The sequence below is a fragment of the Rhinoraja longicauda genome, chromosome 3 (genome assembly GCF_053455715.1).
Source record: "Rhinoraja longicauda isolate Sanriku21f chromosome 3, sRhiLon1.1, whole genome shotgun sequence".
Classification (NCBI taxonomy): domain Eukaryota; kingdom Metazoa; phylum Chordata; class Chondrichthyes; order Rajiformes; family Arhynchobatidae; genus Rhinoraja; species Rhinoraja longicauda.
Window position 1 is genome coordinate 53566576 of NC_135955.1, and position 24689 is coordinate 53591264.

A 24689-nucleotide genomic window follows, 5' to 3' on the forward strand; every position below is an offset into this window, starting at 1 on the left:
CTGGAGTAACTCGTCTTCGTCTGAAGAAGGGTCTCGCCCCTAAACGTCACCTATTCTTTTTCTCCAGAGATGCTGCCTGTCCCGCTGAGTTACTCCAGCATTTTGTGTCTATCTAAACAGCTAAACGTGGCAGGTTAACAACGATTTCAGCATTGACAGGTCTGAATAGAACAGATTGGGAGGATGATCCCTTTGGTGAAGGGTTTCAGGACCAAAGGTCACAGGTATAAAATAAAGGGGAAAATAATTTTAAGTGACATTGAGAAAGTTTACTTTCACAGTGTGTGTTGGGATCCGGAATGTATTGCGGGCAGCGGTGGTGCGGGCGGGATCAAGCCTGGCCAACAAAAGAAGGAACCGGATAAATATATAAGCAAGCCACATTTGTAAGGCTCTGGAGGGGGGAGTCTGAGCTGGAACAATAGAGTCGTTCAGGGAGATAGCCGGCAGAGGACGATGGGGCAAGTGGCATCCTCTGCTGTAACGACTCTATGATTCTGTGAAGGCAAACAAATGAAATGTCATCTTAATTCCAGTGTCTCCTATAATGAGCCTGCATCGCATATTAACAATTGAATAGGCGGGTCCGGATAAACAGGATTTCAATTGGGTCGGCTGTATGGAGGAACTGTGAACACAGTTCGTGATGGACAGATGATTTACGTTATATGAGTCGTTTCAACTCGCCTTGAATCTTTTTGGTTGTTTCTGCCGACGAGTGTTGCAATTACTACAACGATGGAGAAGTTCTTGGTTCTGTTTGGCATTTTGGTGATGTTCATATTTTTTCTGAAAGTACTGAAATGCCTGAGGTATTTTCTTCTCACCAAGTGGCATGGAGTGCCGGATTCTTTCTTCGTTTCCATGGGGGAATGGGCAGGTGATTATGACAGTTTATTTCAGGTAGTGGGATTATTTCCCGCTAAGATCTGTACTCTGACATTTATTGTGTTGATATGCATGACATTGTTGATGCGAAATAGTTGTCATGTTTCCCAGCTTTGTTGTTTGTCCGTTTCATCCTGTAATTCTTTGTAGTATTAGGAAATCCTCAAGTTTAGTTCTGTGATTTACAGTTGACTTTGTCAGCAATTCTGTTCCTTGGTGGCGATATCGTCCCGAATTAGTGCAATCTTTTGATTATGGAGTGGAACTTGGTCGCAATGATAGGAATGGAATTGACGGCGTGCAGTTGTGGTGGACGCGGTAGAACAATGTTGTGGAACTGGATAAAAGGGACACAAGCTACTGGAGTAACTCAGCAGCCCAGGCAGCCAGCCCAGTGAGGTTAGGGTCGAGACCCTTCTTCGGATTGATAGGATGATACAAAGTGAGAGGTAAAAAGAAAAAGGTGCTGGAAAGCAGATATTTTGCAAGTTGTTCAATAGATTGTCATCAGCGCGCTCTGTTAGTTGAGCCGGCTGGTTGATTCTGCAGCCACTCGCGTGTCGGGATGTCTGTCCCATCCGCGCTGAGGGACAGACAGACACTTGTGTGGTCTTGGCACCCAGGACAGCAGGCACACTTGCTGGGCTGGGCTGGGCTGGGCTGGGCTGGGCTCTCCGCTCCGCCAGCTGCCACACAGTTCGGGAAGGGGAATGGTTGGGTGGCGGGTGCACGTTTGGCATTTGCTCTTCCACGGAGTGCCTCTATCTATCTAGCCTGGTCAACAGGATTCCTCTACACTGGGCGCGGTTACCCAAGTCACAGTCTGTGGGTTGAGGGTGTAGCACGGGTAACCCCGGCAATGCAGGAGAGAGAGAGAGAGAGAGAGAGAGAGGTGGCAAAATGCCCACCTGCCCTCTCCTCATGACACCTTGAACAAGAGTCCACCCGGATTAGTCTCTCGGCCATTATTTATCCCTTTATTTCCTTAGTGCTTTGAAACAGAATATTCGCACAATAGGCAATAGGTGCAGGAGGAGGCCATTCGGCCCTTCGAGCCAGCACCGCCATTCAATGTGATCATGGCTGATCATTCTCAATCAGTACCCCGTTCCTGCCTTCTCCCCATACCCCCTGACTCCACTATCCTTAAGAGCTCTATCCAGCTCTCTCTTGAATGCATCCAGAGAATTGGCCTCCACTGCCCTCTGAGGCAGAGAATTCCACAGATTCACAACTCTCTGACTAAAAAAGTTTTTCCTCATCTCTGTTCTAAATGGCCTACCCCTTATTCTTAAACTGTGCACCCTGGTTCTGGACTCCTCCAACATTGGGAACATGTTTCCTGCCTCTAACGTGTCCAGTCCCTTAATAATCTTATATGTTTCAATAAGATCCCCTCTCATCCTAAAGTGTATACAAGCCTAGTCGCTCCAGCCTTTCAACATACGGCAGTCCCGCCATTCCGGGAATTAACCTAGTGAACCTACGCTGCAGCCCTCAATAGCAAGAATATCCTTCCTCAAATTTGGAGACCAAAACTGCACACAGTACTCCAGGTGCGGTCTCACTAAGGGACCTGTACAACTGTAGAAGGACCTCTTTGCTCCTATACTCAACTCCTCTTGCCATAAATGCCAACATGCCATTCGCTTTCTTCTCTGCCTGCTGCACCGGCATGCTAACTAACGTTAAGTGACTGATGAACAAGGACACCCAGATCTCTTTGTACTTCCCCATTTCCTAACTGGACACCATTCAGATAGTAATCTGTCTTCTTGTTCTTACCACCAAAGTGGATAACCTCACATTTATCCACATTAAACTGCATCTGCTATGCATCTGCCCACTCACACAACCTGTCCAAGTCACCCTGCACAGTTCATACTGAGACTTGACCGGTGAGACCGACGTCGGGCAGAGCCATAGTGGTGGGTGACTCCATTGTCCGAGGTGCGGACAGGAGATTCTGTGGTAGCCGGCGAGACTCGAGGATGGTCTGTTGCCTCCCTGGTGCCAGGGTTAAAGATGTCACAGACCGACTTCAGAACATCCTCGAGAGGGAAGGTGAACAGCCAGAAGTAGTTGTGCACGTGGGCAAGAACGACGTCGGGAGGAAGAGGTAGGAGGTTCTGCATCACGAGTTTAAGGAGTTAGGAAGAAGACTGAAGAGCAGGACTTCTAGGGTGGTTATCTCTGGATTGCTTCCTGTACCTCGTGCTGGTGAGGGCAGGAACAGGGAGATGGGGGATATGAATGTATGGCTGAGAGGCTGGTGCAGGGAGCAGGGATTTAGATTTATAGACCATTGTGATCTCTTCTGGGGTGACCTGTACAAAAGGGACGGGTTACACCTTAACTGGAGAGGGACCAGCATTCTGGCAGGTAGGTTTGCTAGTGCTACACGTGTGGGTTTAAACTAAATAGTGAGGGGGAGGGGTTGACAAATTGGGAATATGAAGATGGAGTTAAAGGGGAAGTGATTACAGGAAAAGTTGCAAAAGACTCCCGAATTAATGGGAAGGAAAGTTTGAGAAGGGATAAGAGAGTAAGGTCAGGACCAATAGTGACCAGTGTGAGAGGGGAGGTGAATACCGAGGTTAAAGTGTTGTATTTGAATGCATGAAGTATAAAAAATAAAGTGGACGAGCTTGAGGCTCAGTTAGATATTGGCAAGTATGATGTTGTGGGAATTACAGAGACATGGCTGCAAGAGGACCAGGGCTGGGAGCTGAATATTCAGGGGTATACGACCTATCGAAAAGACAGATAGGTGGGCAGAGGGGGTGGGGTTGCGCTGTTGGTAAGGAATGATATTCAGTCCCTTGCAAGGGGTGACATAGAATCAGGAGATGTAGAATCAGTATGGACAGAACTGAGGAATTATAAGGGTAAAAAGACCCTAATGGGAGTTATCTACAGGCCCCCAAACAGTAGCCTGGATATAGGGTGCAAGTTGAATCGAGAGTTAAAATTGGCATGTCGCAAAGGAAATGTTGCAGTGGTTATGGGAGATTTCCTAATTCACCGTTGCTAATGTATAGAAACTAGTTGCTGCATTTAATTTCAGTTCATTTTATTCACCTTCCTGGGATGTTTAATGCATGGCCATAACCAATTGTACTACCATTAACATCCACTTTCTTCATCGACAGTAGCAACAGGTGAGTAGTCTACTGAGTTGGAAACACACAATATATATTGATGCACCATTACCATCAGATGAAAATCTTGGCATTCCCTCCCACTAAGCGTTGTATCGCATTTAATAAATGCAGTCTGTGTGTGACTTTATAATTAGATATTGTACAATTCTAAGACTTTTCACAGTAAACAGCAAGTTTTTCCTGCTGTTAACCTGCAAGCAACCTGCTGTTTACCATGTTAAGTAAGTAACTAATAAGCATAAATAATTCCAACAAGAAAGTACTTTTACCAGAGTGCTATTTAAGTTAATGTCTATGCATGCCATTTAATTATCTCTGTTTTCAGTGGTCACTGGTGGAACAGATGGTATTGGAAAAGCATATGCACATGAGGTAAGATGCAAGGATATCTTCAGATTGTGCAAATTACAAGACTAATTCTTTGTACTGTAAATTGTATGTGCATGGTAAATCAATGTATTTCATTTCTGATGGGGCTCTAATTATATTTGTCTGCAAAAGAAAGGTAAATGCTTGGGCACAGGTCAGATTAAGCCAGGTGAGGCAGGGTTTTAATAAATAATTTAGATGCACCAAGGTTCTGTAGATTCTAATTTTTACAAGCATTCCCTTTAGATTGAGAGTGATTTGCTTCCAGAATCAGCACTATGACCGAGTCCACAGCATTCTGGATAAACCATGTGAAGTCGAACATAGAACATCGAACACCATAGGAACAGACCTTTGCCTCACAATCTCTGTGCTGAACATGATACCAGGGCATCTGCTCTTATCTGCCAGCACAGAATTCATACACCTCCATTCCCTACATATCCATGTGCCTATCCAAATGTCTTTTAAATGTCATGATCTTATCTGCCTCCAGCGGAAACTGACATGGTCACACAGGGAGAACGTGCAAACTCCATACCAACAGCACCCGACTGTCTGCCTTATCTTAATTTTGATTTTATATACTTAAATCAGGTGTCCCCACAACCTCCGTACATCAATGACAAGGTTCTTGTCATTAATTGTATATTTTCCCGTTACATTCGATTTCCCAAAGTGCAACACTCATACTTGCTTGGATTAATCTCCATCTGCTATTTCTCTACCTGTTTCTGAAGCTGATCTATTCCTGCTGTATATTTCAATAGTCTTTTCTACAGTCTGCGACTCCAGTAATCTTGGTGAAGTCTTTAAACTGACTAACCAACCAAACTACATTGATGTCAATGTCATTTATATATATCACAAAGAGATGTTATGGATGATCAGGACAATAATGGATTAATTGAAAATTGAAAACAGCAGATGCTAAGAATCTGAAATTAAAACTGAGAGTGCATGCAGGAAACATTTGTAAACATTTGAGAATGGCAGGCAGTGGCGAGTGGAGTGCCGCAAGTCTTGGTGTTGAGGCCGCAACTGTTTACCATATATATTAATGATTAGGATGAAGGAAATAGAAGTAACACTAGCAAGTTTGCGGATGACACAAAGCTAGGTGGCAGTGTGAACTGCGAAGAGGATATTAGGAGGTTGCAGGGTGACCTGGACAGGTTGAGTGAGTGAGCAGATGCGTGGCAGATGCAGTAATAATATAGATAAATGTGAGGTTATCCACTTTAGCGGCAAAAACAAGGAGGCAGATTATTATCTTAATGGTGTCAGGTTAGGTAAGGGGGGAGTGCAACGAGACCTGGGTGTCCTTGTACACCAGTCACTGAAAGTTGGCATGCAGGTACAGCAGGCAGTGAAGAAAGCTAATGGCATGTTGGCCTTCATAACAAGAGGATTTCAGTATAGGAGTAGAGATTCTTCTGCAGTTGTATAGGGCCCTGGTAAGACCACATCTGGAGTATTGTGTACAGTTTTGGTTTCCTAATTTGATGAAGGACATCCTTGTAATTGAGGCAGTGCAGCGTAGATTCACGAGATTGATCCCTGGGATAGCGGGACTGTCGTATGAGGAAAGATTTAAAAGACTAGGCTTGTATTTACTAGAGTTTAGAAGGATGAGAGGGGATCTTATAGAGACATATAAAATTATAAAAGGACAGGACAAGCTAGATGCAGGAAAAATGTTCCCAATGTTGGGCGAGTCCAGTCTTAGAATAAAGAGGAGGCCATTTAAAACTGAGGTGAGAAGGAACTTTTTCACCCAGAGAGTTGTGAATTTGTGGAATTCTCTGCCACAGAGGGCAGTGAAGGCCAAATCACTGAATGGATTTAAGAGAGTTAGATCGAGTTAGATAGAGCTCTAGGGCCTAGAGGAATCAAGGGATATGGGGAGAAGGCAGGCACGGGTTATTGATTGTGGATGATCAGCCATGATCACAATAAATGGCGATGCTGGCTCGAAGGGCCTCCTCCTGCTCCTATTTTCTATGTTTCTATTTTTCTATGTAATCACGTTGTTAATCGATTACATCAGCCATTGATTTAACGGTCTCCAGGGGCTTTCTGAAATGTGGTTCCAGAATTATTATGCTCTGTTCTAATTTATTTGGAATTGGAATTCAATAGAATTTTATAAAATTTATCTTGCATTCAATTTTTCTCTCTCACTGGCAAGGTGCTTCTGATCCTGATCTTGTGAATAATTATTTCAATGGATTTACCTCTGAATCCTAGCAACATTGCACTTTCAGACAGAATTTGCAAACATTTTAGCCAACCAGAACTGACCAGAACCCTGTTAACAGAACTTTGCTCATCTCTTTCAATGATTGTTTGTTCTCTCTGTTGCAGTTGGCCAAGCGTGGTTTAAACATTGTACTCATAAGTAGGTCTTATGAGAAGCTACAAAAGGTTGCAGATGAAATTGGTAAGATTTCTATTTTTTGTTTTCAACTAAGTGCCAACATTGGGAATTTCTTTAGTTTCTCTCTGTAACGTTTGCTGAATGGGTGACAGAAGCCCTGAATAAACCATGTGAAATGATATGGCTGATCTGACCAAGAATTGATTAATTATTGTCCTGTTATTGGACATTAATATATATATTTTTTAATCAAAGACTGCAGATCCTGCAAATCTGAAATAAAAATAGAAAAAGCAGAAAACTCACTAAGTAAGTCAGCAGCTGTTGAAAAAGCAGAGTTAATGTTTCAGGTTGTAGGCCCCATATTTAGTTTCGTATTCACAATGACAGATTATTATATAGTACTTCAAAAAGTCTGTTGTCCAGTATTCTGTGATTTATTTGGAAGGCAATGCTCCCTTTCAGCTGTTGGTTGATTTATAAACATAGGTTCTTTTGCTCCACTTTATTGATTCATGAGCACCTATTTTTGGGTTTCTCCTAAGTTGGTGAACAGTGGGCAGGCAAAGCAGCAGTGCCTGCGGGTGTTGGTGAGTCCTCTCACGTGATGCACCGTATGCTTCTGGTGCAGAATGTTCTCTCCAGCATGAAACTCACTGGCGCGGGAGGTTGGATGAGCAGTTGAGTATGAGGCTTGTTGGAAATTGTTGAAAGTAGAGGTTCACATCAGGAATAAAAAAAAGGCAAGAGGCAGAACACTTGTTAACTTTACAACATCAATTTGAATGTCTTTTGGGTTGGAATATGAGCACCAACTGCTTGGAAATTGTTTCTCAAGTCTTATCCCACCTCCAGTCACTAATATTCCCTGGAAATGGGTGTCTTTTGATTTGAAACTCCCACGGTTGGCAAGTGGGAACAAAAGGTAGTGTTAGGCAGGCAGATTGAATCTGGGCTTAAGATCAATTTACATAATTATATATAACCCTCCCACCACCTTTAAAAAAAAAAAAATTTGGTGGAAGGGTTATATATAATTATGTAAATTGATCTTAAGTCCAGATTCAATCTGCCTGCCTAACACCATATAACCCTCCCACCAACTTAAGCTGTGAATTCTGGTCGCCAGAATAAAGTGTTGCCAAAATGTCAAGATCGGTGAATCTATCCTTTATCTGCGATATACCTTTTGTTCAAACTGCTGTCTTGATTTTTGAGTTTCAGTGGAGCAAAACGTTTTCTTTCTCTTTCTTACTTCATTATATCAACTGTATTTTCATAAAAGAACAAAAAACTTTCATAACTGTTTCCATTGAAGGTAACCCAATGGGTCAGGCAGCATCCCTGCCGAACATGGATAGGTGACTTTTTGGGTCGCATCTTCAAATAAATGAAAATAATTAAAGTAAAGGTAAATTACAGAGAGTCCCAGGGGTATGAATAATCTCTGTTCTTGGGAACTGTCCATAAGTCAGAAACATCCATTTTCTATACAGTGGGAGTTCCAAATCATCCATTTCCTTTGGTAACCCATATTAGACTTTATTTAATACTTTCATTTCATTGAATCATCCCCCTAATTCTACCTATATTTAAACTAATGGAATATATACTAGATCCAGTCGTTAATGAATACCAAGTAACATTTTATCACCATATCACTCGTTTGAAAAATACTTTAGAAAAGTGTATGGGAGTATTTGCATTAGGTTAGATTTCCATATGTTATGTTATTCATAACCCGGGGAATCTTGCTATCTCATGAAGGAGTTGCATGCTAAGTACTTGAAATATTCCTGATAGACTGGCCCAGATGATCCTCTCATCCCTTGAGTAATCAGATAAGCTCCAAGTTACCTGGTTCTCTGCCTTTCTATCCATCTGTCTCACATTTAGTAAATTTAACATATGCTTATTTTGTTTTGAGATATCTTAATCAAATTCAGCAGTATCCCTTGCCTGCACATATTCTTGACCCCTTTCTTAGCCATCTTTCCCTCGGCTACACTTTCCACGCAATCTAAGATCCCTTCCAGCACTGACAACAATGGCAGGTATTTCTGGGAATAATACAGAAGGTGCAGGATCAGTTCATTCCAAAGAGGAAGAAGGATTCTAAGGGGAGTAAGAGGCGACCGTGGCTGACAAGGGAAGTCAAGGACAGTATAAAAATAGAAGAAGTATAACATAGCAAAGATGAGCGGGAAGCCAGAGGATTGGGAAACTTTTAAAGAGCAACAGAAGATAACTAAAAAGGCAATACGGGGAGAAAAGATGAGGACCTCCTAGTCAAGAATATAAAGGAGGATAGTAAAAGCTTCTTTAGGTACGTGAAGAGGAAAAAAATAGTGAAGACAAATGTGGGTCCCTTGAAGACAGAAGCAGGGGAATTTATTATGGGGAACAAGGAAATGGCAGACGTGTTGAACAGGTACTTTGGATCTGTCTTCACTAAGGAAGACACAAACAATCTTCCAGATGTACTAGTGGACAGAGGTCCTAGGGTAACTGAGGAACTGAAGGAAATTCACATTAGGCAGGAAATGGTGTTGGGTAGACTGATGGGACAGAAGGCCGATAAATCTCCAGGGCCTGATGGTCTGCATTCTAGGGTACTTAAGGAAGTGACTAGAAATTGTGGACGCATTGGTGATCATTTTCCAATGTTCTATTGATTCAGGATCAATTCCTGTGGATTGGAGGGTAGCTAATGTTATCCCGCTTTTTAAGAAAGGAGGAAGAGAGAAAACAGGAAATTATGGACCAGTTAGCCTGACATCGATGGTGGGGAAGATGCTGGAGTTAATTATAAAAGAAGAAATAGCGGAATATTTGGATAGCAGTAACAGGATCATTGCAAGTCAGCATGGATTTGCGAAGGGGAAATTATGCTTGACTAATCTTCTGGAATTTTTTGAGGATGTAACAAGGAAAATGGACAAGGGAGAGCCAGTCGATGTAGTGTACCTGGACTTTCAGAAAGCCTTTGATAAGGTCCCACATAGGAGATTAGTGGGCAAAATTAGAGCACATGGTATTGGGGGTAGGGTACTGACATAGAAAATTGGCGGGACTGTCGTATGTTGAAAGACTGGAGCGACTAGGCTTGTATACACTGGAATTTAGAAGGATAAGAGGGGATCTTATTGAAACATATATAAGATTATTAAGGGATTGGACACGTGAGAGGCAGGAAACATGTTCCCGATGTTGGGGGAGTCCAGAGCCAGGGGCCACTGTTTAAGAATAAGGGGTAAGCCATTTAGAATGGAGATGAGGAAAAACCTTTTCACCCAGAGAGTTGTGAATCTGTGGAATTCTCTGCCTCAGAAGGCAGTGGAGGCCAATTCTCTGGATGCTTTCAAGAGATTGTTAGATAGAGCTCTTAAGGGATATGGGGAGAAGGCAGGAATGGGGTACTGATTATGGATGATCAGCCATGATCACAGTGAATGGCGGTGCTGGCCCAAAGGGCTGAATGGCCTACTCCTGCACCTATTGTCTATTGACCAACCCTCATATAATTTCATTTGCTTGTAATTCTGTATTCCTTTCTCATCCTGCCCTCATATAAAAAAAGCATATATTAACTCCTATCTTTCTGTCTAGCCCTGAACTTGGAACAAAACAAAATCACGCATGGTAATGCTTCAGAGGTCTGGCATTGTTGCATCTTCTGGATGGCACTGTGGATGGGGTTGGTGCAGCTTTTAAGGCATTGCCAAGATATTGGAATGTCAACTTAATGCAAATGATCTTACATACATCTGAGGACTGAGCAAAGGTTTAATAACATGATAAACTGGTTTAGCTGGGTGAACTGGAACACTAATCCTAAATATATTAAAAATTTAATGAATTTGTCACCCTATGTCTAAGCTTGAGCTCCCTCCCGCAGCTCCTCTCTCCTCCCTCCTCTCGCTTTTCTCCCCTCCCCACTCTCCCAGACCCGCTGCCCGACTCGAGTAGTCCGACCTCCGCCACCCGACTCCAGTAGTCCGGAGCTCCTCCCTCCTGCTCCTCCTCCCTGCACGTTCGGTAAGTGCCTTTTGCCGCCAACGGCTCGACGGAGGGGAGTGGACGTGGGGGCCGAGTGGGTGGAGGGAAGGGGTGGGGGTTGAGGGTGGGGGTAGGGGGTTGAGGGTAGGGGGTTGAGGGTAGGGGGTTGAGGGTAGGGGGTTGAGGGTAGGGGGTTGAGGGTAGGGGGTTGAGGGTAGGGGGTTGAGGGTAGGGGGTTGAGGGTAGGGGGTTGAGGGTAGGGGGTTGAGGGTAGGGGGTTGAGGGTAGGGGGTTGAGGGTGGGGGGAGGCGGGGGGGGTAGTGGAGAGTGAGAGTGGGGCTGGGGAGGAGAGAATGGGGGAAAGGGGGGGTTGGGGGAGAGAGAAAGTGGGCGTGGGAGAGGAGAGAGTGGGTGTGGGAGAGGAGAGAGTGGGACTGGGGAGGGGGACAGCAGGGGTGGGGGGAGGGGGACAGCGGGGGTGGGGGAGGGGACAGCGGGGGAGGGGGGTGGTGGGGGGAAGATGGACAGTGGGGGTCAGCGAAGAGGGGAGAGTGGGGGGAGGTAGTGGCAAAGGGGGGGAGGGGACAGTGAGAGTTAAAGGGGGAGGAGGGGGTGGGGGGGAGGGTGAGGAGAGGAGAGAGGGGGTGTGGGGGAAGAGAGTGGGGGTGGGGGGAAGAGGGACAGTGGGGTGTGGGGAAGAGGGGAGAGTGGGGAGGAGAGGGTGGGGAGGAAAGGGGGAGGGGATCAGTGAAAATGGGGGTGGGGCGAGTGGCTGGAAGGGAGGGTGAGGGGAGGAGAGAGTCGAAGCGGGGGGGTGGGCGAGGAGGGGTGGAGGAGAGCGGGGGGTGGGGACAGTGAGAGTGGGGCTGGGGAGGAGAGAATGTGGGTGGTGGTGGGGCAGAGTGGGGGAAAGGGGGGTGGGGGAGAGTGCGAGTGGGGGTGAGAGGGAGAGTGGGGCTGGGGGAGGAGAGAAAGTGGGGGTGGGGGGGAGAGGAGTGTGGGGGAAACGGGGGGTGGGGGAGAGTGCGAGTGGGGGTGAGAGGGAGAGTGGGACTGGGGAGGAGGGCAGAATGCGGGTGGGGAGGAGGAGGGGCGGGGGGAAGGGGATAGCAGGGGAGGGGGTGGTGGTGGGGGGAAGAGAGTGTGCAGGTGGGAGGGAAGGGGGACAGTGAGGGTCACGGAAGAGGGGAGAGTGGGGGAGAGGAAAAGGGGGGAAGGTGGGTGGGGGGGAAGAGGACAGTGAGAGTGAAAGGAGGGGGAGGGTGGGGGGAGGAGAGAGGGGGTGTGGGGGTAAGGGGGATGGTGGTAGGGGAAGAGAGTGGGGGTAGGGGGGAAGGGGGACAGTGGGGGTGGGGAATAGGGGGTGGGGGAGAATGGGGAGGGGGACAGTGAGAATGCGGGTGGGGCGAGTGGGTGGAGGGTAGGGGTGGGAGAGCGGTGAGGGTGGGGGGAGGAGAGAGTGGGGGAGGCAGGGGTGGATGAGGAGGGGTGGAGGAGAGAGGGGGTGGTGCTGGGAAAGAGTGAGAGGTACTGGGAGAGGAGAGAATGTGGGGGATGGGGGAGGAGAGAGTGGGGGTGGGGGGTGGGGGGAGGAGAGAGTGGGTGAAAGGGGGGTAGAGGAGAGAGAATGGAGCTGGGGGAGGAGAGAATGAGGGGGTGGGGGGAGGAGAGAGTGGTGGAAAGGGGTGGAGGAGAGTGAGAGTGGGGGTGGGAGGGAAAGTGGGACTGGGGAGGAGGGCAGTGTGAGGTGGGGAGGAGGGAAGAGTGGGGGTGGAATGGAGGGGTGGGGGAAGGGGACAGCAGGGGTGGGGAGGAGGAGGGGGTGGTGATGGGGGGGATGAGAGAGTGGGGTTGGGGGAGAAGGGGGAAAGTGGGGGGCAGGGAAGAGTGGAGAGTTGGGGGTAGGGAGGGGGGGGGATAAGGGGGATTGAGGAGGGGGTTGAGGGTGCTACACCAATACAGGAGAGGCTTTGGGTCCAAGGCGCCTCGGTCACACCCTCTCCCCTTCCCTGTACCGCATTTAATTGCCCTCCCCCTCTGCTGGAGGAGCACGGCACCACAGTAATGGAGAAAGAAGATGGCCGCTGGCAGGACGGTGTCAGTGGCTCCCTCTCCCCTTTCCCCTCCCCCACCCCATTCCACCCTCCTCACCCACCCTCCCCTCTCCACACCCCCCCCCCCCCCAATTGAGATTTAAATATTTTTTTTTTAACAGACAATTTATTTTAAAGAAAAAACGCGTGAGGGGGGGCGGAGGGGGTGGTGGTGGGGGGGATGAGAGAGTGGCGGTCAAGGAAGATGGGAGAGTGGGGGGTAGGGAGGGGGGATAAGGGGGATTGAGTAGGGGGTTGAGGGTGCTACACCAATACAGGAGAGGCTTTGGGTCCAAGGCTCCTCGGTCACACCCTCTCCCCTTCCCTGTACTGCCTTTAATTGCGCTCCCCCTCCCCTGGAGGAGCAGGGCACCACAGTGAAGGAGAAAGAAGATGGCCGCTGACAAGACGGTGTCAGTGGCTCCCTTTCCCCTCCCCCACCCCATTCCCCCTCTTCACCCAACCCTCCCCTCTCTACCCCTCCCCTCCTCCCCATTGAGATTCTGTCTGTCTGTCTGAGTGTCTGTCTGTCTGTCTGTCTGTCTGTCTGTCTGTCTGTCTGTCTGTCTGTCTGTCTCTCTCTCTCTCTCTCTAAAATTCAGATCTTGTACATATATATATATATTCGTATATAAATCCGTATGTATGTCACAATGTGATTTTGCCATTTCGCCAAAACGGTAAACCGTGGCGCTACACTTTTTACAGCGCCTTAATCACCACTCTCCCGGCTGGTGAGAAATTATATTTTCATTTAATTTGGTCGTATATTTGTTAAGTTACAGAGGTTTTAAAATTAAAACATTTTATTTCTAACTGATTTCTTCAAGGTCTTCAGCGTGTGACATCACAATGCCCCTGTGAGATGAGCTCGCACTGCCCGCCTCCCCCACAACTCATGCAGATATATGTATAACATGTGGACCTGCAGCCACAATGGTAAACCACAGCGCCACAATGTTAGCGCCACCTTAATCACCACTGTCCTCGCGACTGTTTATAACAAGTTTTACTTAAATTGGTCGAATATCTTTTAAGTTACAGACATTTTAAACTTTAAAACTCTCATTTCTAAACACATTTTTCCAAGTGCTGTGCGTCTGACGTCACCACGCACGGCCTCTCCTCACTCGCACAAACAAGATGGACGCCGTTAGCGGAGCCGCCCGCCCGCAATCACCACCTCCCCTCTCCTCACTCCCCTCACTCTCCCCGCTCTCCCACACCCGGGGGACACTCCTGAGCAGGAGGGAGATGGTCGGACTGATGGTCCGCTCATCCGTCCCTTCAACCCACGCCACGGGGGAGGGGAGGGTGGGGGTGAAGGTGGGGGAGGGGAGGGTGGGGGTGAAGGTGGGGAGAGGGGTGGGAAGGAGAGAGGGGGAATGGGGGAGAGTGAGAGTGGGGCTGGGGGAGGAGAGGGGTGGGGGGAGTGGAGGAGAGATTGGCGGGGAGAGGGAGTGTGGGGGGAGGAGAAAATGGGGGGGAGGGTGAGTGTGGGAGGAGCAGAGAGTGGGGTCAGGGAAGAGTGGGGGGGAGGGGACAGTGAGTGAAAGGGGAGGGGAGAGGGGTGTGGGGGGAAGGGGGTGGTGTTGGTGGGAAGAGAGTGGGGGTGGTGGTGGTGGGGGGAAGAGAGTGGGGGTGGTGGTGGGGGGAAGAGAGTGGGGGTGGTGGTGGGGGGAAAGTGGGGGTGGTGGTGGGGGAAGAGAGTGGGGGTGGGGGGGAAGGGGGACAGTGGGGGTGAGGAAGAGGGGAGAGTGGGGGTGCGGGGGAGGGGGACAGTGAGAATGGGGTTGGGGCGAGTGGGTGGAGGGTGGGGGTAGGAGGGTGGGATGGGGGAGAGTGAGAGTGGGGCTGGGGGAGGAGAGGGGTGGGGGGAGTGGAGGAGTGATTGGCGGGGAGAGGGAGTGTGGGGGGAGGAGAGAATGGGGGAGGGGGAGGGTGGCAGAGAGTGGGGGTCGGAGGGAGAGTGGGACTGGGGAGGGGGACAGTGGGGGTGGTGGGGGGAAGAGGGGGAGGGGGACAGTGACAGTCAGGGAAGAGTGGGGGGGAGGGGACAGTGAGTGAAAGGGGGAGGAGAGAGGGTGTGGGGGGAAGGGTGGTGGTGAGGGAAGAGAGTGGGGGGGTGGTGGGGGAAGAGAGTGGGGGTGGTGGTGGGGGGAAGAGAGTGGGGGGGTGGTGGGGGAAGAGAGTGGGGGAGTGGTGGGGGGTAAAGAGTGGGGCTGGGGGGGGAGGGGACAGTGGGGGTGGGGAAGAGGGGAGAATGGGGGTGCGGGGGAGGGGGACAGTGAGAATGGGGGTGGGGCGAGTGGGTGGAGGGTGGGGGTAGGAGGGGGTGATGCTGGGGAGAGGAGAGGAGCGAGGGGTGGGGGAGAGTGAGAGTGAGGCTGGGGGAGGAGAGAGTGGTGGAAAGGGGTGTGGAGGGGAAAGGTGGGGTGGGGGAGAGTGGGGTTGGGGGAGGAGACTGAGGGGGTGGGGGGAGGAGAGAGTGGGGGAAAGGGGGGTGGTGGGGAAAGAGGGGTGGGGGAGAGTGCGAGTGGGGGTGGGAGGGAAAGTGGGACTGGGGAGGAGGGCAGAGTGCAGGTGGGGAGGAGGAGGTGTGGGGGAAGGGGACAGCAGGGGAGGGGGTGGTGGTGGGGGGATGAGAGAGTGGTGGTGGGGGGGTAAGGGGACAGTGGGGGTCATGGGAGAGTGCGGGGGTGGGGGAGGTTGGGTGGAGCAGAGAGTGGGGGTGGGAGGGAGAGTGGGACTGGGAGGGGGACAGCTGGGGGGAAGGGGATGGTGGTGAGGGGAGGAGAAAGTGGGGCTGGGAGGGAGTGAGGGAGGGAGGGAGGGAAGGGGGGGAAGGTGGACGGGGGAAGGGGACAGTGAGAGTGAAAGGAGGGGGAGGGTGGGGGGAGGAGAGAGGGGGTGTGTGGGGAAGGGGGTTGGTGGTGGGGGGTAGGGGGAAAGGGCGACTGTGGGGGTCAGGAGAGAGTGGGGGTGGGGAAGAGGGGAGAGGGGGTGGGAGGGAGGGGGACAGTGAGAATGCGGGTGGGGAGAGTGGGTGGAGGGTAGGGGAGGGAGGGGGATGAGGGTGGGGTTAGGAGACAGTGGGGGAGGCGGGGTGGGTGAGGAGGGGTGGAGGTGAGGGGGTGGGGGAGAGTGAGAGTGGGGCTGGGGGAGAGGGAGTGGGGTTGGGGGGGGAGAGAATATGAGGGGTGGAGGGGAGGAGAGAGTGGGGGAAACGGGGGTGGGGGAGGAGAGAGTGGGAGAAAGGGGGGCTGGGGAGAGTGAGAGTGGGGCTGAGGGAGGAGAGAATGGGGGGGTGGGGGGAGGGGAAAGTGGTGGAAAGGGTGGTGGTGGGGAGAGTGCGAGTGGGGGTGGGAGGAAAAGTGGGACTGGGGAGGAGGGCAGGGTGGGGTGGGGAGGAGGGGTGGTGGTGGGGGAGAAGGAACAGTGGGGGTCAGGGAAGATGGGAGAGTGGGGGGTGGGGGGGGGATAAGGGTGATTGAGTAGGGGGTTGAGGGTGCTACACCAATACAGGAGAGGCTTTGGGTCCAGGGCTCCTCGGTCACACCCTCTCCCCTTCCCTGTACCGCCTTTAATTGCGCTCCCCCTCCCCTGGAGGAGCACGGCACCACAGTGAAGGAGAAATTAGATGGCCGCTGGCAGGACGGTGTCAGTGTCTCCCCCACCCCATTCCCCCCTCCTCACCCACCCCTCCCCTCTCCACCCCCCCCCCCCCCCTCCTCTCGCCCCCATTGAGATTCTTTTTTTTTCAACAGACAATTTATTTTAAAGAAAAAACGCGATTTCCCCATTTCACAATGGAAACCCTACGAGGAACGGGCCCAACGGGCCCACTTGTGCTAGTATATTACTAAAACTCTGTGTCCGTGTGTTTGTGTGTATGTGTGTATGTGGGCAGCTTAACTTGTGACGCTCGCTTAGCCAAAATGATACACCATAGCGCTACAATTTGTGCACCACCATATTCACCATTATCCTGGCCATATATTACAATTACTTTCATTCAACTTGAAGCTACATTTTTAAAGCTAGAGCGATTTTAAAGTTTAAAATGTTCATTTCTAACCCATTTCTTGAAGGGCTTCAGCGTGTGACATCATAATGGCACCCGTGCACCAATGAGAGATCAGCTCGCGCTCCCCGCCGGTGTTCAGCGTCTGACGTCACAATGCAATGCGACCCGCACGTCTTCAACAGATCAGCTAGCTCTCGCCACCGCCCCCGCACCCCCCCCCCGACCTTTCACTAATGCGCTCCCCCCCCCGGACCTTTAACTGATGGCTCCCCCCGCCCCCCCCCCCCTCCCAGACCTTTCACTAATGCACTCCCCTCCTCCCCCCCCGGACCTTCCACTAATGCACTCCCACCCCCCCCCCCCGGACCTTCCACTAATGCACTCCCACCCCCCCCCCCCCCGGACCTTTCACTGCCGCCCCCTGGACCTTTAACTGATGCGCTCCCCCGCCCCCCCCCCCCCCCCTGGACCTTTCACTAATGCACTCCCCTCCCACCCCCCCGGACCTTTCACTGCCGCCCCCTGGACCTTTAACTGATGCGCTCCCCCGCCCCCCCCCCCCCGGACCTTTCACTAATGCACTCCCCTCCCACCCCCCCCGGACCTTTCACTAATGCGCTCCCCTCCCCCTCCCCGGACCTTTCACTAATGCGCTCCCCTCCCACCCCCCCGGACCTTTCACTAATGTGCTCCCCCGCCCCCCCCCGGACCTTTCACTTATGCCCTCCCACCCCCCCCCCCCGGACCTATCACTAATGCGCCCCCCGCCCCCCTCCAATTCCAAAAGTGATAACTTTAAACCAATAGTTAGTGAGGATTTTCCTCTCAGTCAGACTGGATTGTATATTTACATGTAAGATGTGAATACTTAGAGGGGTAGTCCGGCAAGCTATCTAGAATAAATATCCGAGTTACCATGTCTGAGAGTAACTAATAGATAGAATGGAAATGCTTAAGATGGGACAGTGTTATAGAAGCATATATGAACAGATTAAATTTTGGGATTTGGAGCAGAATCATGATCAACAATAATGAATTGAACAGAATTAGATTTGGCAAAAAATCAAAGGCAGTGTCTCTAAGTTCAGATGAGAGGATGTGGTCTGACTGCTTTTTTGAAGCAGTTAGGAAACTTTGGGAGACAGGAGTGTAGAGGCTCTGCTGATGTTAATGACCAGAACTAATTTCTGTGAATTTCTTGGTGATCAGTCTGAATATGGTCAGGCAACTGAACCATCCAACCAACAACTAGAGAGAGGCCAGAGCTACTATCTACCTCATTGGAGACCCTCGGACTATCTTTGATCGGAGTTTACTGGACTTTATCTTGCACTAAACATTATTCATGTTATTCCCTTTATTGTGTATTTGTACACTGTGAATAGCTCGATAGTAATCATGTTTTGTCTTTCCACTGACTGGTTAGCATGCAACTAAGTTTTTCACTGTACCGTGCTACATATGACAGTAAACTAAACAGCGAGAGATTGGAGAGAGGTGACAAACCAAATGGTGTGGGGATGTTTTGGATACCAGATGGCGAAGTAGATGTAGGAATATATAGCGTAAGACTTTCATGAGGCTAGCTGGTGATCCTCCTGACATGAAATATAAATGTTTGAACTTACCTTTGTGGGTCCCTTTTGTCCAACAATGTCCCATTTGGTAGCTCTCACCTGAGAGCCTAGCTGTCACTTCTTCATTGGGGCCACCAGCGAAAAGTGCAGATCAAAATAAAAGGCACAGGACACTGTAGGTATTTTGATCAAAGATAAAACTAATATCGGGTCAGATCTTGCTGACCAGGGTCTACCATCCAGAATTGCAACCTGCAATCTCTGCACGTCTGCAGATCGGACTATGCCGGAAACACTCACAGGCACTATCTGTGGAGAGAAAAACATTTTAGGTCAAAGACCTTTCAGCAGGATTTGTGTTGCAATTCTCCTTGTAACCAATGCATTTGGCAGAGAGGCAGCTGATTTTCTCAAAGGAACTTTTGCATAAAAATGGTAATCAGATTCAAATTATCTATTTCAAGATGTTTTGGTTGAAAGATGAATTAAAACTGATAAGATCAAAGTCACGGTGGCATAGCTGGTTGAGCTGCTGCTTCACAGAGCCAGAGACCCGGGTTCGATCCTGACCTCTGGCGCTATCAAGTATGGCAGGAGATCTTACAATGCCCTTTGCCAATGAGAATGACCAATTCAAGTAGTGGGCCTCAGGGTGAATGGCCAAATCAGGAATGTCAGGCTCGGGATGGAAATGAGCACCAAACACTGCTGATGGATATGCGATCAAAAATGCACACTGGGGAAGAATCAGAATGCCTGGAGCCCACCATGGAACAGATTCCCCTTGTGGTCCAAAGAAAGGACTGACCTTTAAACCTAAGTTTGAACAAGCTTTCTTCCTCCTACTGAAGCTCATCTCTCAGTGAATTATGCAGCACCCGTGCATCTTCAGTGATGCAGTAATATCATTGCATGCTGATCGATGTGCTGCTGCATGTTCAGCAGCCTCTGTGCAACAAGCACATTGCAGGCATGGAGAAATGTGACAGAAAATAACATTGTGTATAGACACGCCAAAAACATTTCACATTTAATTTTAACTTCAAATCTGTTATGTAACACACCTGTACCCACCAATATAATTTATATCCCAGTATCTTCTTATTCAGAAATAGTCTTGAAGGAAATGGTGCACCAATGGAAAGTGACCTGAAATCCAGATCAGAGTTGCCTACATTGGAAGAATAAGGAAGTAGATGATAAGAATTAAATCCCTGTCCCACTTAGACGATTTTGTAGGCGACTACAGGCGACTACGCTGTCGCCACATGGTCGCCGGGGTGGGGCCTGTATGGCCCTTAGTCTCCAAAGAGTTGTAGCTCCTTTCTGGTCGCTGCTGGATTTTCAGAATGTTGAAACATTTTCAGCGACAGTGGGTTTGACTCCAATGAGCGTAGCTTGACGTCTCCTGATGTAGGTGCTGTCGTAGGTTTCGCCAGGTGACGTAGGTTGTCGCTGGTGCTGACTTCGGTGAATTCCATTGGCGACTACCTAAGTCAACCTACGTCAATCGGCGACAGGTACCGGCGTCAAAACCAGAGGCCAAAATGACGTGAATTGTCTTCAGTTGCCGCCGACAGGGTCGTAGCTTGTCGTAGCTTGTCACAGGTGGACTTAGGTTGACTTCGGTTGACGTAGGTTGTCGCCTGTGTGGTCATAGGTTGTCGTAGGTGCGGTCGTAGGTGGACGTCCTACTCGCGACGATTAGGTAGCCGGTTGACGGTAGCTGGCCATAGCTTGACGTCAACTAGGTGGTAGGTTGTTGTAGCTTGTCGTAGACATTGTTGTAGGGGGGTCCAGTCCCGGTTTTTCGGCGACCTGCTACGACTATAACAGTTGCCATCAGTCGCCGAAAAAATCACCTAAGTGGGACAGGCCCTTTAATTGCTTGTGATGAAATTGCATAGAAGGGGGAACGTTCCAGAAAGTTGTCTGACAAGTTTATTAGATCCAATATCATATTACAGGCGATTTAATTTACATTTAATTTACATAACGAAGAGAATGGTGTCATAGGATGCCTTATATGTGAGTGTATATGATGGACTGAATTTCCAAATTTGGATACATATCTAACGCGAATCATGTGAAAAGCTATGGAAAGCAATGTCAATCACCACTCGACTTCCCTACCAGAATGAAGTGTGTTTAAAACATGCATTTGATGTTGAGGTGCAATTGTTTGATGTTGTTTGATGCAATTTGATGTTGAGGTGCAAAAGTTTTAGTTTAGTTTAGTTTGTTATTATCATGTGTACAAAGGTACAGTGAAAAAGCTTTTTGTTGCATGCTATTCAGTCAGTGAAAAGAAAGACTATACATGATTACAATCAAACTGTCCTCAGCATATAGATACAGGATAAAGGGTGTAATGTCTAGTGCAGTATAAAACCCAGTAAAGTCTATTTAAACATAGTTCAAAGATCTCCAAGGAGATAGATAGGAGGTTAGGACGACAGTTCAGTTGCCTGATAACAGCTAGGAAGAAACTATCCCTGAATCTGGAGATACAGTGCCCTCCATAATGTTTGGGACAAAAACCCATCATTTATTTATTTGCCTCTGTCCTCCACAATTTGAGATTTATAATAGAAAAAATCACATGTGGCTAAAGTACACATTGTCAGATTTTAGTAAAGGCCATTTTTATACATTTTGGTTTCACCATGTAGAAATTACAGCAGTGTTTATACATAGTCCCCCCATTTCAGGGCACCACAATGTTTGGGACACAACAATGTCATGGAAATGAAAGTAGTCATGTTTAGTACTTTGTTGCATATCCTTTGCATGCAATGACTGCTTGAAGTCTGTGATTCATGGGCATCACCAGTTGCTGGGTGTCTTCTCTGGTGATGCTCTGCCAGGCCTGTATTGCAGCCATCTTTAGCTTATACTTGTTTTGGGGGCTAGTCGCCTTCAGTTTTCTCTTCAGCATATAAAAGGCATGCTCAATTGGGTTCGGATCGGGTGATTGACTTGGCCACTCAAGAATTGACTATTTTTTAGCTTTGAAAAACTCCTTTGTTGCTTTAGCAGTACGTTTTGGATCATTGTCTTCCTGTAGAATGAACTGCCGGCCAATGATTTATGAGGCATTTGTTTGAACTTGAGCAGATAGGATGTGTCTATACACTTCAGAATTCATCATGCTACTACCATCAGCATTTGTGTCATAAATGAAGATAAGTGAGCCAGTACCTTCAGCAGCCATACATGCCTGGGCCATAACACCCCCACCACCGTGTTTCACAGATGAGGTGGTATGCTTTGGATCTTGGGCAGTTCCTTATCTCCTCCATACCTTGCTCTTGCCATCACTCTGATATAAGTTAATCTTCGTCTCATCTGTCCACAAGACCTTTTTCCAGAACTGTGGTTGCTCTTTTAAGTACTTCTTGGCAAACTGTAACCTGCCCGTCCTATTTTGCGGCTATTTTGTGGTTACAGTGTAGCCTCTGTATTTCTGTTCATGAAGTCTTCTGCAGACAGTATTAGTCAGCTCACCAGTGCTCTCTCTTCTTAATGATGTTCCAAACAGTTGATTTTGGTAAGCCTAAGGTTTGGCTGATGTCTCTAACAGTTTTATTCTTGTTTCTCAGTCTCGTAATGTCTTCTTTGACTTTCATTGGCACAACCTTGGTCCTCATGTTGATAAACAGCAATAAACATTTCCAAAGGTGATGGAAAGACTATGTGCTGAGAGAGCTCTCTTATACCCGCATTAAGGAGGCATTTAAACACACCTGAACAATTACAAACACCTGCGAAGCCCTGTGCCCCAAACATCATGGTGCCCTGAAATGGGGGGACTATTTATAAACACAGCTGTAATTTCTTCATGGTGAAACCAAAATGTATAAAAATACCCTTTAATAAAATCTGACCATGTGATTTTTTCTATTACAAATCTCAAATTGTGGAGTACAAAGGCAAATAAATAAATGATGGGTCTTTGTCCCAAACATTATGGAGGGCACTGTATGTGTTTTCAAACTTCTGTACGTTTTGCCCGAAGAGAGAAGGGAGAAGAGGGGATGGCCAGAGTGAGACTGGTCCTTGGTGGCCTTGCCGAGACAATTTCTTATGGTCTTGGATGGAGCTGCTCCCAAACCATGCTGTGATGCATCCCGATAACATAGAAACATAGAAACATAGAAAATAGGTGCAGGAGTAGGCCATTCGGCCCTTCGAGCCTACACCGCCATTCAATATGATCATGGCTGATCATCCAGCTCAGTAACCTGTACCTGCCTTCTCTCCATACCCCCTGATCCCTTTAGCCACAAGGGGCACATCTAACTCCCTCTTAAATATAGCCAATGAACTGGCCTCAACTACCTTCTGTGGCAGAGAATTCCACACTCACCACTCTCTGTGTGAAGAAATGTTTTCTCATCTCGGTCCTAAAAGACTTCCCCCTTTTCCTTAAGCTGTGACCCCTGGTTCTGGACTCCCCCAACATCGGGAACAATCTTCCCGCATCTAGCCTCTCCAACCCCTTAAGAATTTTATATGTTTCTATAAGATCCCCCCTCAGTCTTCTAAATTCCAGCGAGTACAAGCCTAGTCTATCCAGTCTTTCTTCATATAAAAGTCCCGCCATCCCAGGGATCAATCTGGTGAACCTTCTCTGTACTCCCTCTAAGGCAAGAACGTCTTTCCTCAGATTAGGAGACCAAAACTGCACACAAGACTCCAGGTGCGGTCTCACCAATGCCCTGTACAACTGCAGTAGAACCTCCCTGCTCCTAAACTCAAATCCTCTTGCTATAAATGCCAACATACCATTCGCTTTCTTCACTGCCTGCTGCACCTGCATGCTTGCTTTCAATGACTGGTGCACCATGACACCCAGGTCACGTTGCATCTCCCCATCTCCTAATCGGTCACCATTCAGGTAATACTCTGCTTTCCTGTTCTTGCCGCCAAAGTGGATAACCTCACATTTATCCACATTATATTGCATCTGCCATGCATTTGCCCACTCGCCTAATCTATCCAAGTCACTCTGCAGCCTCCTAGCTTCCTCCTCACAGCTAACACTGCCACCCAGCTTCGTGTCATCCGCAAACTTAGAGATAAAAAGCTGAACTTCAGACATGCTGAACTTCCTAAGCCCCTTCAGCAGTAAAGGCATTGGTGAGCTTTCTTGGCCATTACTTCGATGTGGCAGGTCCAGGACAATTTGCTGGTGATATTTATTCCTAAAAGCGTGAAGCTTTCAAGCATCTCTACTTTGGCACAATCAATGTATGACATTATTACAAATGAAGGTAGACACAAAATGCTGGAGTAACTCAGCGGGACAGGCAGCATCTCTGGAGAGAAGGAATGAGTGACGTTTTGGGTGGAGACCCGAAACGTCACCCATTCCTTCTCTCCAGAGATGCTGTCTGTTCTGCTGAGTTACTCCAGCATTTTTTGTCTATCTTCGATTTAAACCAGCATCTGCAGTTCTTTCTCACACATTATAACAAATGACACTGGCAACATAAAATCAGCCACACCTATGAAATTAAGTGAGATGTGAATGCTGTGTTTAATAACATTTTGGTTGAGTCCAGAATGTTTTTACTGGTGCATTATTTTAATGTGTTGTTTTTGTTATCTTCTTGACAGAGCAAGTCACAGGAAGAAATGTAAAAATAATTCAGGCAAATTTCTGTAACACAGACATTTATCAGCACATTGAAGAAAATCTGAAAGGCCTTGAAGTTGGGATTCTGAGTAAGTTAGATCCTTTTGTTGTTATTTCATCAAATAATTTCTTTATTTAGTTCTGTGGGTGTTGATGCTGGTGTATAACAGGCATAACTGGCTTCACGTCATACATTCACCTTTGTTACCAGAACTGGAGTGACAGTAAAAAAGTGAGAGTTGAGAGATCAATCCTTTTTTTTCAACAGTGGTGAGAGGGCGAAGGATCAACATCATGATCAGATGCAGGGGTAAATTACAAAACCTCTTCTTGTGGTCCATGGTATGGTATTAGGATACAGAAATCTCTCTCTCTCTCTCACTCTCTCTCCCACTTTCTTTTCCTCCCTCTCCCCCCCCCTCTCTCCCCCTCTCTCCCCACTCTCTGTCCCTCTCTCTCCCTCCCCCCACCCTCCCCTTCCCCTTCCCTCCCCCTCCCTCCCCCTCCCTCCCCGTCTCTCCCCCCTCCCTCCCCCTCCCTCCCCCTCCCTC

At 48.5% G+C, this 24689-nt stretch overlaps 1 protein-coding gene across 1 annotated transcript in view; it reads left to right on the plus strand.

The window, feature by feature from the left end:
- Positions 1-738: 738 nt before the first annotated feature.
- The window catches only part of hsd17b3 (hydroxysteroid (17-beta) dehydrogenase 3), a 45580-nt gene continuing 21629 nt past the window's right edge, over positions 739-24689 (plus strand). The window contains exons 1-4 of the mRNA XM_078396979.1: positions 739-880; positions 4378-4424; positions 6789-6864; positions 24120-24227. Of these exons, the coding sequence (XP_078253105.1) occupies positions 739-880; positions 4378-4424; positions 6789-6864; positions 24120-24227 (373 nt within the window). The remainder of the gene's footprint in view (positions 881-4377; positions 4425-6788; positions 6865-24119; positions 24228-24689) is intronic.